Source organism: Tiliqua scincoides, chromosome 1 (assembly GCF_035046505.1).
Source record: "Tiliqua scincoides isolate rTilSci1 chromosome 1, rTilSci1.hap2, whole genome shotgun sequence".
Classification (NCBI taxonomy): domain Eukaryota; kingdom Metazoa; phylum Chordata; class Lepidosauria; order Squamata; family Scincidae; genus Tiliqua; species Tiliqua scincoides.
The window spans coordinates 72,289,707-72,302,595 of record NC_089821.1 but is presented as its reverse complement, the minus strand read 5'-3'; the positions used below and the strand labels follow the sequence as shown (position 1 = coordinate 72,302,595).

At 44.8% G+C, this 12,889-nt stretch overlaps 1 protein-coding gene across 4 annotated transcripts; it reads left to right on the top strand.

Annotated features, from left to right (window-relative positions):
• The first annotated feature begins 5 nt into the window (after positions 1-5).
• Positions 6-9,851, top strand: BCS1L (BCS1 homolog, ubiquinol-cytochrome c reductase complex chaperone). 4 transcript variants are annotated; one of them, XM_066632222.1, is made up of 9 exons: positions 6-28; positions 904-957; positions 1,786-2,189; positions 4,366-4,505; positions 4,970-5,164; positions 5,952-6,015; positions 7,373-7,542; positions 8,362-8,479; positions 9,440-9,851. In XM_066632222.1, exons 3-9 carry the CDS (start codon positions 1,870-1,872, stop codon positions 9,690-9,692), a joined length of 1,260 nt encoding a protein of 419 aa, XP_066488319.1. In that variant the 5' UTR covers positions 6-28; positions 904-957; positions 1,786-1,869; the 3' UTR covers positions 9,693-9,851. The 4 variants fall into 4 exon arrangements, with proteins under 4 accessions (XP_066488319.1, XP_066488303.1, XP_066488326.1 ...); XM_066632206.1 differs by lacking the exon at positions 6-28 and adding an exon at positions 73-123; XM_066632214.1 differs by lacking the exon at positions 6-28 and adding an exon at positions 117-140.
• Positions 9,852-12,889: the final 3,038 nt, after the last annotated feature.

Below are 12,889 nucleotides of genomic sequence, written 5' to 3'. Positions count from 1 at the left end.
GCGTTCCCTTTTTGCTGGTGGGGTTCAGGTTGTGCGTCGCGTTCTCTAAGGGAGCGATAGAAAGCATTTCCGGCCAGGTCAGGAACCATAGAAAAAGAAAGGACAGAGAGGCCCTGCCAGGAGGTGAGGGCGGTGTGGAGGTGATTGTAATGCATGGGACTTGGGCAGGGGGGGAGTGGAGTGGAGTGAGTGTGTTGTGCCATTGTGTAAGAAGGGTGGAAGGGGCTGCAGTGGAGGGGATGTCTTCACAGGGCCTTCCTCCTTTGTGGCAGTCTCCTCCTCCTGCTGAAAGGGCAGCAGTCTAGTCAGGCTTCCTTCTGAACTAGAAATCTGGAGCAGGGAAAAGTGGAGGGTGGGGAGGCAGGTGAGGCAGAGCCTCCCCACCAGAGTCCTTTGACTCTGATAAAGTGAAAAAAAATGAGCCTGTGTGCTTCTGTGTCTGCACCTAGCAATTAAAAAGTAGCATGTTTTACAAAAGAAATGTGAATGTGCTGAATATCAAAGGATAATCAGAATCACAGAATGTTAGCAAGTATCTTGGGGGTCATCTAGTCCAACCCCCAGATCACTATGGCATCCCTGATAGGTAGCCATCCACCTTCTGTTTGAAAATCTCCAATGAGGCTGATGCTGCTACTGCTCCAGTGTCAGAGAGCTCTTAGATTTAGGAAATTCTTCCTTTTGTCTAGCCTAAATTTACTTCCTGTAGTTTAAACCCATTGGTTCTAGTTGTGTCCCCAGGAGTTGTAGAGACCTCCTTCCCTTTTCTGTGTGACAGCCCTTCACATTGGACAGCAATAGTCTTTCCCATTAACTTTCTCTTCTCCAACCTAAACGTTCCATATCAGGTCTCCCTATCCTGTATTTGTGCCTCTGATTTTTTTCTTTTGTACCTATATGCAGGACCTTACATGTGATTGAATGTAGAGAAGGAGAATAGTCATGGCAGTAACTTTGGTAAGCAGATTCTATGTTCACTACTGAAGCAAGATGGAGAGCCTCCAGTGTTTTTCACAAAAGAGAGTGAGGAGCAGTCCTTCGATTAGCCAAAGAGTAGGAGTAAGTGGCTTGGAACATAAGAAGAACCCTGCCAGATCAGGCCGGTAGTCCAGCATCCTGTATCTCACAATAGTCCACTGCTCTAAGGAGCACTCAAGAGAACAAGATACCTGTATCCTGTTGTCACTTCCTTGCATCTGGCATTCAGAGATAGGCTACCTCTAAAACCCAGTCATTGCAGCTTATAACCTGTGATAGACTTTTCCTTCATAAATCTTTCCCTTTTAAAGGCATCTAGGCCAGGTACCATCACAACATATTGTGGCAGGGAGTTCCACAGATTAATTACGCCATGGGCAAAGAAACATTTCCTTTTGTCTTTTTTAAATCTCCCACCAGTCAATTTTAGTGGATGTCTCCTGGTTCTTGTAGTGTGCGAAAGGGAAAAGAACTTCCCTCTATCCTTTTTATCCATCCCATGCATAATTTTATATGTCTCAATCATGTGTCCAGTCCGCCCGTCCTGCCCCCCCCCCCGCACCTTTTTTCTTTATAACCATAGTTAACATATGCTTCCTTCTATATATAATTAGTGGTACTCTGGCTTCCTATTGGTAAGTTCTACTTCAAACTACTTGCCCTAATGAGGTGAATGTGAGAGGCATTAAAAAGGAGGTTGACTTGCTTTCTTCTTTGGATAAGTGTAACAAAGGCATTTTGAATGAGAACTTTATGAGTGACCTTGTAATTCTTTTGTCTGATTTCCCCCCCCCCCCTTTTGTACAGGCTTTGCTACAGCTTTTAAGAGAAATGCTGTTGAGAAGAGTTGTTTAACTCTGGAGATCCTTCTCTCCCCCCCTCTCCCCAATAATGCCTTTTTCTGACTTCATCTCAGCCCTCAAAGACAATCCCTACTTTGGGGCAGGCTTTGGCCTGGTTGGTGTCGGTACAGCACTAGCCCTGGCCCGTAAGGGGGCCCAATTTGGCATGGTGGCTTTCAGGCGACATTTCATGATCACTCTGGAGGTGCCCAGCAAGGACAAGAGCTACCACTGGCTGCTGAACTGGATCTCCCACCATGCCAAGCACACCCAGCACCTGAGTGTGGAGACCTCTTACTTGCAACACGAGAGTGGCCGTGTCAGCACCAAGTTTGACTTTATCCCCAGCCCAGGAAACCACTTCATTTGGTAAGAGAGGCCATGAGTTGTCTCTGGGAAGGGTAAAAATATTGTATAACTAAGAGCGAGTTGTGTTGGAAGGAACAAGATGCTGTGTTATGACTTCTCATAATAGTTTGCAAATGCTTTTACTAGCACAAAGAAGGAGCCTGGTTGCAGGACCAACACAATAAGGGGAACAGATACTGACATATTTTGTATCAAACAACTCCTTATTATTAAAAAGCAGTAGGGGACAGAATTTTTTTTAACAAAGGATCTTGTTGAAGTATAATAGTGTATCGAAGGACAATGTACAGTTGCTATAGTTATAACATAAACAAAGATAGGCTGTAATCACAACTATAATGTGTGCCTATTGCAGAAATAGCTAGTATGTACATACCCAGCATGAGGAAGTTTATGCTTACAAAAGAAATTTAAATCTGTTAAATATCAAAGGTTCATTAGTATGGCCTTGACTTCCAACAGCCTGTTACTGTTGGAAGTTGATTGGTGCCTGTTACTTGTGCCAACAACAGCCTTAATTCTGAATTGATATACTTTGCTTCTTTGTGTGTCTTACTAAGGCTGAAATCCTGTGAATGCATACTTGCAAATAAGTCCCACTGAATTCAGTAGGATTTACTTATAAGAAAACAAACCTGGGATCAGGCTGGATGGCTTATGGCACAATCCTAAAGTCTCCCTGAGCTGGCACAGATTTTTGCAAATGGGCCATAAAGCACGTTATGACAGTGCACCATCTAGGCCTGCCAGTGGGAAAGTCAAAGTTTTCCCGTAGACGCAAGTGCAAGGAGTGGCATCTGTCAGAGCAGGCCTGTTGTTTGGTACAGGGGTGGGGGAGGCTGGAAAGGTGTGTAACAAGGTGGGGTGGGCAAATCAGGCCCAGGAAGAGACAGAATTGGTGACAATGGCACTCATTGTATCCTATCCCCCTCCCTAGGCCTCACCTGCCAACATGGGTCAGTGCAGAGTTGCGCCAGCCATTTAGCTGGCATGGATCCAAGTAGACATTTGTGCAGGCTGGGGCTTTCCCTGAGGCAAGGGGACAAATATCCTGTTACTCCGAGGAGACTTTCCACCTGTTAAATTCCCCTGTAGGATGCAGTGCAAGCGCCACAGCATTTATGCAGGAGAACTTAGGTAGGGATGGGTTGTTACTTGCCCTGTGTGTCCTAATCTGTATGGTCCTGACTGCTCTCTGCTTCTAATGTACTATGGGACAATCTGTTAGGTGACTGGGACACAGAAGCTCAGTGCAGGATGTGGTCTGAATCTGTGCTTGTTCATCTAGGGCAACAGGCGCCAAATTACAGCCCATGTGCCAGATCCAGCACTCTGGAGCTTACAGTTCTGCCAGGGAGCCTCCTTGCTGAACTGCAGTTTGCCCCCAAACATCACACTGACCAGCCACTTCCTGGTTCAGTTGCCCTAGCAGTCTTTGTGCCTGGATTGCCAGGCAGATGCAGTTGGCCAGCGCAATGTTTGGGGGCGATCTGCAGTGTGACAAGGAGGTTCCCCAGTGGAGCAGTAAGCTCTGTTTGCACCAGGGAAGCCTTTCCTGTTGCACACGGTCTCCACTTTGATTCTCAAACCAGTTCTCAAACACACAGGCCCTAGAGATGGTTGCCTGATTTATAAATGCCAAGGTGTGTGACCATAATGGTGATTGGGCAGCAGTGCTCCCCCCAAGTGGCAGTGTGTTAAACCCTTGATGCACATAGCCTAATCTGTCAGCTTCTCAAACTACTAAAAAGTGGATCATAAAACACTGGTGAGTCCCAGACTCAGAGTTTGAGAACCATTAGAGCATCAAGTTCTCATGCTTCTGGATATGGAATAAAGAATTGTCTGGTCTGGACTATTTTATCAGCACCTGTTATTGAGTTAGATGGTGTTCCTTTCACATGAGTTTCTCAAGTTTGTATTATTTGTGGGAGGATGGACTTGTGATGGCACAAAAGGGCCCTGCTTGAATTACTATCAGTGGCATTGCCTGTCATTTTTTGTGTCCCAACTACTCACCCAAACATGGATAACTACTGGGGGAAGCTACTGGCAAAAAGATGTTTGCATGAGAAGTTGAAGCCTCGGGGAACAGGCCTTGGTGACGTAATACACTATTTTGAATTGCCCAGTTGTCTCCTGTTTCCTGCTCAGCTGCTCCTTGTTCTGCTACCAGGTATCAAAGGAAGTGGATCCGCATAGAACGAAACCGAGAGAAACAAATGATTGACCTACACACAGGCACCCCTTGGGAGTCTGTTACCTTCACAGCAGTGGGCAGCAACCGACAGATTTTCTTCAACATCCTTCAGGAAGGTATCATAGTATCCCCATGTCTGCAGTTGAAATCAGGGTAAAATCAGAAACCCAACAGCCAGAGGCATGTGTGCCCCAAGGGAGAGCCACGCTTTGCTGCTGGTTCTCTGCTTGCTCCCTGTTGTTTTTAAGTTTTATTTATTTTTATGTTGCCTTTTCATCATAAAATGATGCACAAGGGGACTCACAAATACAAAATGGCTAAGACAATAAATAACAGCAGCAATAAAAGCTCTTGATGAAAATCCAAAAGCAGTAGAAAACCAAGATATCAGCCTCTATAAATCCACAGGCTGCTGAAACAAGAAGCTCTTAACTTCTCAGCAGAAGGCAGCAACAGTGAGGCCAAACAAGCCTCTCTCAAGAGGGAGTTTCCATGGGATTCGTGTAGAGAGTCTCTCCTCACCAGTGTCCAACAAATGAGGATAAATCATTATTCACAGCCTTCATTTCCTTCTCTCCAGCTAAGGAACTGGCTCTGAAACAGCAAGAAGGAAAGACAGTCATGTACACAGCCATGGGAGCTGAGTGGCGGCCATTTGGGTTCCCTCGACGCCGACGGCCACTCACATCTGTGGTGCTAGAGGAAGGTGTTTCAGAGAGGATTGTGCAGGATGTGAAAGAGTTCATCAGCAACCCCAAGTGGTACATTGAGCGAGGCAAGTGCCTTTTTCAAGAGTGGCCAGTCACATGCCCTTACACTCTCGGGTTTTCCTTTGTGGGCTACATTGGAGTATTTGTGATGCCAAGTGTACAGCTGGTATATCAACCCAGAAACCTGTTACTTGTCATTTCTAATGCCCAGTCCATGTGTCAAGTGCATCCCTGCAGCTCTGTCAGTTCCTGCCTGTCCAGCTCACTATTCTTGACTTGGACTCTCTATCACTTCAGTCTTTGGCATTGTCAACATTGGTCTAATTCCTTTGTTGTCTACATTCAGCCCTTGAACTCCTAGCCCTTAGTTTTCTTTGAACTACTGCTCTGCCAGCCTACTTCAGTTTAATTCAAATTGCTCTTCTGATTAGTCTGTACAACCGATGACTAGTAGATGTCAATATTCACCAGAGTTCTCGCTTTTACCATGATATTCTATAGCAACCTTTGCCAGGTTGATTAAAGTAGTTATTTTTTCGCAGGGGCCACTAAACTGACTCCTAGGGGTGTGTAGGGACTAGACTGCTCCATTATGGCCCATATGTTCTTGTATGTTAGTTCCATCGCACCTGAACCTGACCATTATCTGACGCTGGACTTATGGAATTGCTGGTCAGAGCCACAAATGCAATGTTGATGTTCTTCAGGGGTATAGCAATGGTAGCTCTTAATTGTACCCCAAAGCAGTAGATTTTTTAAATAGAGAAGTAAAGGATAAATATTAAAGTAAAATAAGTACATCTGATTCTGTAGGAATCTGGAGTAGGCTGAGTTTGGTGCTTTTGTTTGTAGGAATTCCTTATCGAAGAGGATATTTACTGTATGGCCCCCCAGGTTGTGGGAAGAGCAGTTTCATGTGAGTACCCTATTTTCAATTTGCTTTCCAGGAAACCTGTTCCCAACCCCTATGGGTGTTCACATTGCACAGTTTAACTGAGAATGGTCCATTGGATAACTTTTATGCAGTTTTTCCACCAGGGGGCAAAAGTGATGAGGGCGAAATGACCCAGGTCCTCAACTCAAGTCTGTGTATAGCTGTAGTGTTCAAGCTCCTCAGACAACTGAATGTATTTCCACCCAAGACTTTTCTTGAGATGTAGAGCTATGCAGAAATGCAGAGTTAGAAATGGACCTAAAGATCATTTGGTCCAACTCATTGCACTATTAGAATTTGCTCTACCTATCTATTCCCAATGGATTAGGCAGGATAAACAAGATTGCCTTCTGTCAGAAGCAGGCATGCAAAAGGGATTGCATGCTGGAGAGGATTTAGTACAGTCTTCAGTTGTATCAAGATGGCACAAGCACGCTGTGATGCATATTACTGAGAAAGAGAACTGGAGAGAGAAATCCTCTTAAAACTTCTGGGCCATCTGACGCTAAACAAGATGACCACATCTGGAAAGTTTCTACCACAGTACAGTACATCTATTAGTCTTTAAAATGCTTCAGGGCCTACCGTATTTAGGCTCTGAGTGGCAGTGTCTTGCTACTGCTCCCAAATCACCCCTCTCAGTAATGACTAAGGACCAAACTAGACGTGATGATACCACCTCCATGGGTTAAATACCAAACACCCCACTCTCATTGAAAGAGGAGAGTGGAAGGATCTCATTTGCACCGCACAAGGGACATGCAAGTGAGCAGCACTGGACCCTCACTGCAGACCCTCTCCCCAAGTGCTATTTACTCAGCCAAACTGTATTCTGGTATCAGAGTCAGCTGATGAGAAGCTATAAGGGAAGACTTCTGAACTCCTTACATGCACCTCCATGTCCCTTTTTATGTTAAAATGTAACCCACTGCACTCCTCTTTTGACATGATTGGGATTGTTCCATGTTTAAGTCCATGGAACAGCCACCTCTTCCTTTCTTTACAGTTGATCCTCTCTCCTCTCTTTCTTTGCTGCCAAGCTGAAATGACAGCATTCCCTGATCCTTCTCACCAATGATCATGGTTTTTAAAGGTTCAAGCTAATGTAATAGCAGAGGCAGACTATGGATTTGCTTCTTGGGCTTGCCTTCCTTGGCAGCAGCCTGGGTAGTTCTGTGTTGTCCAGAATGGGAAGCATTCCTGCTCCCCCCTTGGCTGCCTTCACCAAGCAGATTGTAAGAGGTTTTTTTGCAATAGAAAAAAAAACCTTCTGTCTGTCTGTCTGTCTGTCTGTCTGTCTGTCTGTCTGTCTGTCTTGATTTCTCTTACACACACACAGCACAGCCCTTGCTGGAGAATTGCAATACAGCATCTGTCTTCTGAGCCTGAGTGACCGCAGCCTCTCGGATGATCGCCTCAATCACCTGCTAAGTGTTGCACCCCAGCAGAGCATCATCCTCCTAGAAGATGTTGATGCTGCCTTTGTCGGTCGAGACCTTGCCACTGAGAGTGAGTAATAGGCAGATGGCATGCTCTGCTATTCCCTTGTCTGCCACCTGGCCTGAGCATTCACACCCAACACCCTATGGAGTCATCCGTAGGAAATGCTGCAACTTTCCCCTAGTTCATCACACTGGAGCTGAAGGATGGGGTGACAATGGGGCTTGAACAAGCACTTCAGGCTACCAAATGGTGCCAGAACCTCCCTGGCTGTTTAGAGTACCACTGTACCAGTACTGTGCCAATGTGCTGTTTACATTACCACTTCCTCAGTCAGAATGGGATTCAGTTTAGTGGACTGGTGGTCATGTGGTGAGTCACCCACAAGCTAAAATGCCAGGCTATGAGACCAATTTCAGATTAGAGTTGCCCATAAAATAACAGAGATGTGAAATCCACCAGGAGTTTTGGACAAACTCCCTGCTTTTGAGCAATGGAGAAGATGCTGCAGAAAGAATACTGGAGGCATTTTTTTTTCTCTCAATGTATTTTTGATGTAAGAGCATTTGTGATTTCTCCCTGCAATGTATTGACTTTCCTGCTTCTATCACCAAGGGTCATGCTCTTATACAATCTTTCATGCTCCACATTCAGTCTTCTGCCCCTTTCAATGGCATTAGTGTGGGTTCCCTGTATGCTGTTCTACACTGGGCAGAATATTTAAAACTGCTACTACTCTTGGAACAGCTGTAATTTCATCATAGGCTTCTCCCCTAGAAGTCTTATAAACCTAGGTAGAGTTGGCAGCCCTCAGTCTTTGTACATAAACTGTTAGTTCTCTGCTTACCTATTTCTGAACTGACTCTGTTCTGCTCTGCTTCCCTTCAGACCCCAATGCCTACCAAGGAATGGGACGCCTGACTTTCAGTGGCCTTCTCAATGCACTGGATGGTGTAGCTTCCTCTGAAGCCAGGATAGTATTTATGACCACCAATCATGTGGACAGGTCAGAATAAATGGAGTAGGCAGAGGTTATTAGCCTCAGACAATCTTTTGCTTGGGACAGAACAATCTTATGGTCCAACTCAGATGGCTGCAGTTGAGACAACTGAGTTGGAAATTACAAATTGTGCAGCTGGATTGGATCCTTTGCTTGTCTAACAGCTAAATCAAAACCACAATAATAGAAGTGAAAACAAAAAGACAACACAGCAATAACTACGACTGCTACAGAGTTCCTATCATCTTTTTTACCATGTAGCAGTCAGAACAGTGTTCCCAACTGTATGCCTGCATTTATGGGTAATGCTGTAACACCTCCTACTAGCTGATTACAACTGCAGGTTATTTGAATTCCTGCTGAAACAAACATGCATTCTGTTATGCAAGGTCTCAAATCCACAGAGTATCTGAGCACACAGACATAGATTTAGGAATCCTAGTAAACAAGTCATGGAAAGATCAGATTTCACCTCTTTAAAGCATAATAAGAGCATTGAGTTACATTCATTCTGGGCCTCAATGGGCACCTGGGCCTCATTACCAGAGGCATAGAAAACAAAGCCCTGTGGAATGCTCTGTTTCTGGTGTTAGCTATTTTGTTTTGCTTTGACCCTGAAATGTGAATACTTGCCAGTGGTTCCTTGTGGATACTTGCCAGCAAAAACTTCTGACTTTTTAACCATGTTGCAGCTTTCAAAGCTGTTGTTCTCCATACTCTGCTGCCCCTTTAAACTGACCTTGGTTTTAAACTCTTGTTTGCTTATAATTATATTGTTATCCACCCTGAACCTTTCTGTTAGGGCAAGATTCAAATTGAATACAAATGATTTCCTAGCCCTGTTCCCCTTAGTGAGAAGGGTAATGAAATTAGATGTGAAAGGAGCCGTGAGCTTAGAAGGGGGCTAAACACGCGGACTGAGTTTTCATGGAGCTACCTCAATAGTCTTCCTTTCCTTCCTTACAGGCTGGATCCCGCCCTCATTCGCCCTGGCCGGGTAGATCTGAAGCAATTTGTGGGATTTTGCTCACAGTGGCAACTTGGCTGCATGTTCCAGAGGTTCTACCCTGACCAGCCTTCAGCTGTGGCTCAGCAGTTCGCTGAAAGAGCCCTCTCAGTCTCTGATCAAATCAGTGCTGCACAAGTGCAGGGCCATTTTATGTTGCATAAGGCAGATCCAGGCGGAGCCATGAAGAATGTGCAGACTCTTATGTCCTAATGGTGTGCAAGCACTGAGAAAACTCTGCCTTTCATGGGGTGGGGGGGAGGTTCTTGCGTGTGTGATTCATGCTGGACATACTAATGGTGAAGATGATGCTGTTTGTATATCTACCTCCATGAGGTCTTTTTGTACAGAAAAATAAAAAGTAAATCAAAACTAATCCCCTGTACAAAAAAACAGGAACACACAATTCACGTATTGTCAGCTACTAGCAGCTGTAATGCAAACCCAACTAGGAAGTGCATACTCCCACAAGAAGGGGTGCTCTTAGGCATTTCACTGTAATTCATGCAGCTGAAAGAATGGAAACACTAGAAAAAAATTAGGCAAGGTAACTTTGTGAGGGAGATCTGTTGCTATGGATTCTGTGCATGAACAGTGGCAAATTCCAGATCAAAGCACAGGGCTAGTCTTCCTTTCTGTCACATCCAGCGGATGCCAGATCAAGGGCGTGTAGACCAGCCCTTGATGGTGAGACCAGCAAAGCCCATCACATGATTCTTCTCCATACTAGTAGCCACCTGCTAAGAGATGGACTGGTTTGGTTATGTCCCTGACGTGTGGAATCTTCTTGCAAGCTGTGGGAGTGGGGACCACAGGCTTATAATAAGACAGTGGGGGTGCATAATGGTGACCTTCCAGCTGAGGAAGTGGAGCAGAGCAGGATGGATGTACTTCTGTGACCCCCACTTCCTGCGTATTGGGATCTGTGTGAGCTGGTAAGTAGACACACTCATTTGCTTCACCCTGCAGAAGACCCAAAGGAGCCATGTTGCTGGCCTCCCATTTCATGTCCTTAGGAGACCAGAAACAAGCTCCTTTTACAGATGATATTTTTTTTACTTAAATCCCTAATCTAGTTGAGTAATCATGACCACACTGGCACTTGTAGTTTTGTGAGAATTGTTTGTTAGGGATCTCTAATAATTTCTTTCCAAGGAATCAAAAGTTCCTTGGCAAAAAAGCCATGATTATGTCATTGGTTTCAATTTGCAGTGTAGATGTGTCACACATATGAAGTGGTTGTATAACCATCAGGCTAGAAAGGGATAAGTCTAGCTAGCTTCCCATTCCAGCCCTGGTCCTGAATATCACTACTGGGAGCTGATCCAGTAGGACACTTCTTGTGTTTCCCTGCCAAACTTCATTCCACCTCCTTCCCTAACATTTAGAAATCATGAATTTAAATTAGGCTTACATAAGGAAAAATGATACTTTTTCCTCCTACAGATAGCGTATGCCCTTAAGTACTGTATGAGGAAATTATTCAACAGATGGAGGTGTTCTCATTGTTGCATCTACAGGGTGTCTCAAAAAAATATACACACATTTTAATGAACTCTAATCAATACATACTTCTTTGCAGAAAATGTGCCATGCTCAAGCATTTAAGGGAAGCAATTGAAAAGATGTGTTGAACCATCCCAGCACACACATTGGTGGATGTCTGCAGATCCCTTAGTCAACTATGTCAGTGATATATAGATGCCAATGAGGAACATTTCAAGCATTTGGGTCAAGCAATCTGTACATATGCAGCATACCTGTGAATTATAGTATTACAGTATGTGTTAATTATAACTTAATAAAATTGACAGTGTAAAGCAGAGATGTCCAAAGTTTTTGGCAGGAGAGTCACATCATTTCTCTGACACTGTGTCGGAGGGGGGCAGGGAAAAAAGAATTAATTTGCATTTAAAATTTGAACAAATTTACATAAATGAATATATTAAAGATGAACTTATATGAATGAATGAAGGTCTTGCAATAGTTCAAGGCCTAAAAAGACCTTGCACAAAGCAAGGCTGGCCTTTCCTTTGCTGCCGCTACTGCATCACAGATCTGAAACAACAAGTAGTGGAGGGAGCCTTCATCCCACAGCTCAAGTGAGAGGTCAAACAGTCACCCTCACGCTGAGAGCAGCTGTGTCGGGCCAGTGCCGGCTCCAACAAATCTCTGGAGGGCCAGAGGCTCATTGGAGACTGGGGGGATCCCTGAGGGCTGCATTGAGAGCCCTCGAGGGCTGCATGTGCCCCAGGGCTGGGGTTTGGGCACCCCTGCTGCAAAGCACTGGTTTCCAACCTGTGGTCTGTGGACCACAGGTTGTTTGTGAGACCCTGAGAAGTGGGAGGTGAGGGGGGGAGATTGTCTTTGATCACTTCCAGGGACTCACTAAGTGAGCACTTCCCCACAGACCACTGGACAGGGCAGAGAACAGACCACCTGCAGTTGCAGCAAGCACAAAAGCAGCAAACCACAAATCTTCCCTACAAATAATTAACTGAATATATCTCTAATAAATCTTATCAAATTACTACAAATTTAATTGTATTTTTTGTATGCAGAGTGGCAGGGGGTGTATGTTGTCCACAATGATTCCAATTTTTGCCTTGGTGGTCTGCGTGCTGCTAAAAGTTGGGAACCACTGTTATAAAGTGTGTGCATTTTCTGAGCCACCCTGTGTATCCCAGGGAAAATAGTACCTATTGAATTTCTGCTTCCAAAAAGATACAGCAGTCTTACCAGAGAAACATGTGTCCACGTTAGGAATATGGCCTGGTGGCATGCAATACAACAAATTAACTAAAGTAGATCTGGGGCCAGGGCCCATGGGGGGGGGGGTGTAAGGGGATAATTTGTACCCAAAAAGGGGACCCAGGAGACAAAGGAGGCGGCAGAAATTTCCTGGGATCTTACATTTTCCTATCTCGCTTGGACTTGTTGACCACATGGGATGCTGGGGGCACTACCACAGGTGCGTGTTGACTACTGCCACAAGCCATATGCACTGGGCTGAAGAATGCATATATGACACTCCTGTCAAATCAGGGAGGAAACTGGCCAGCTACAGTAGCTCTTTGGCTTGTGAAGCTGTTTACCAAGGCGTGTATAGGAGTTCAAGGCCACAACTGTGGGACTACAGCTACTGCAGAGGTATGTTTTGGTATTCACAGGACACTTTCCATTCTAGTGTTAGCCTAAATACAATGATGCTAATTTTCTGCAATGTTTTTCTATATTTAAAAGATTTTAGAGAAGACTTAGGAGTGGATTTGGTTTTCCACATTATTGTGTCTAGCTCAGTAGTTCTCAGACTTTTAGCACCAGGACCCAGAATGAGAATCTATCAGGACTCACTAGAAGTGATGTCATGGCTGGATGTGACATCATCAAGCAGGAAAATTTTTAACAAT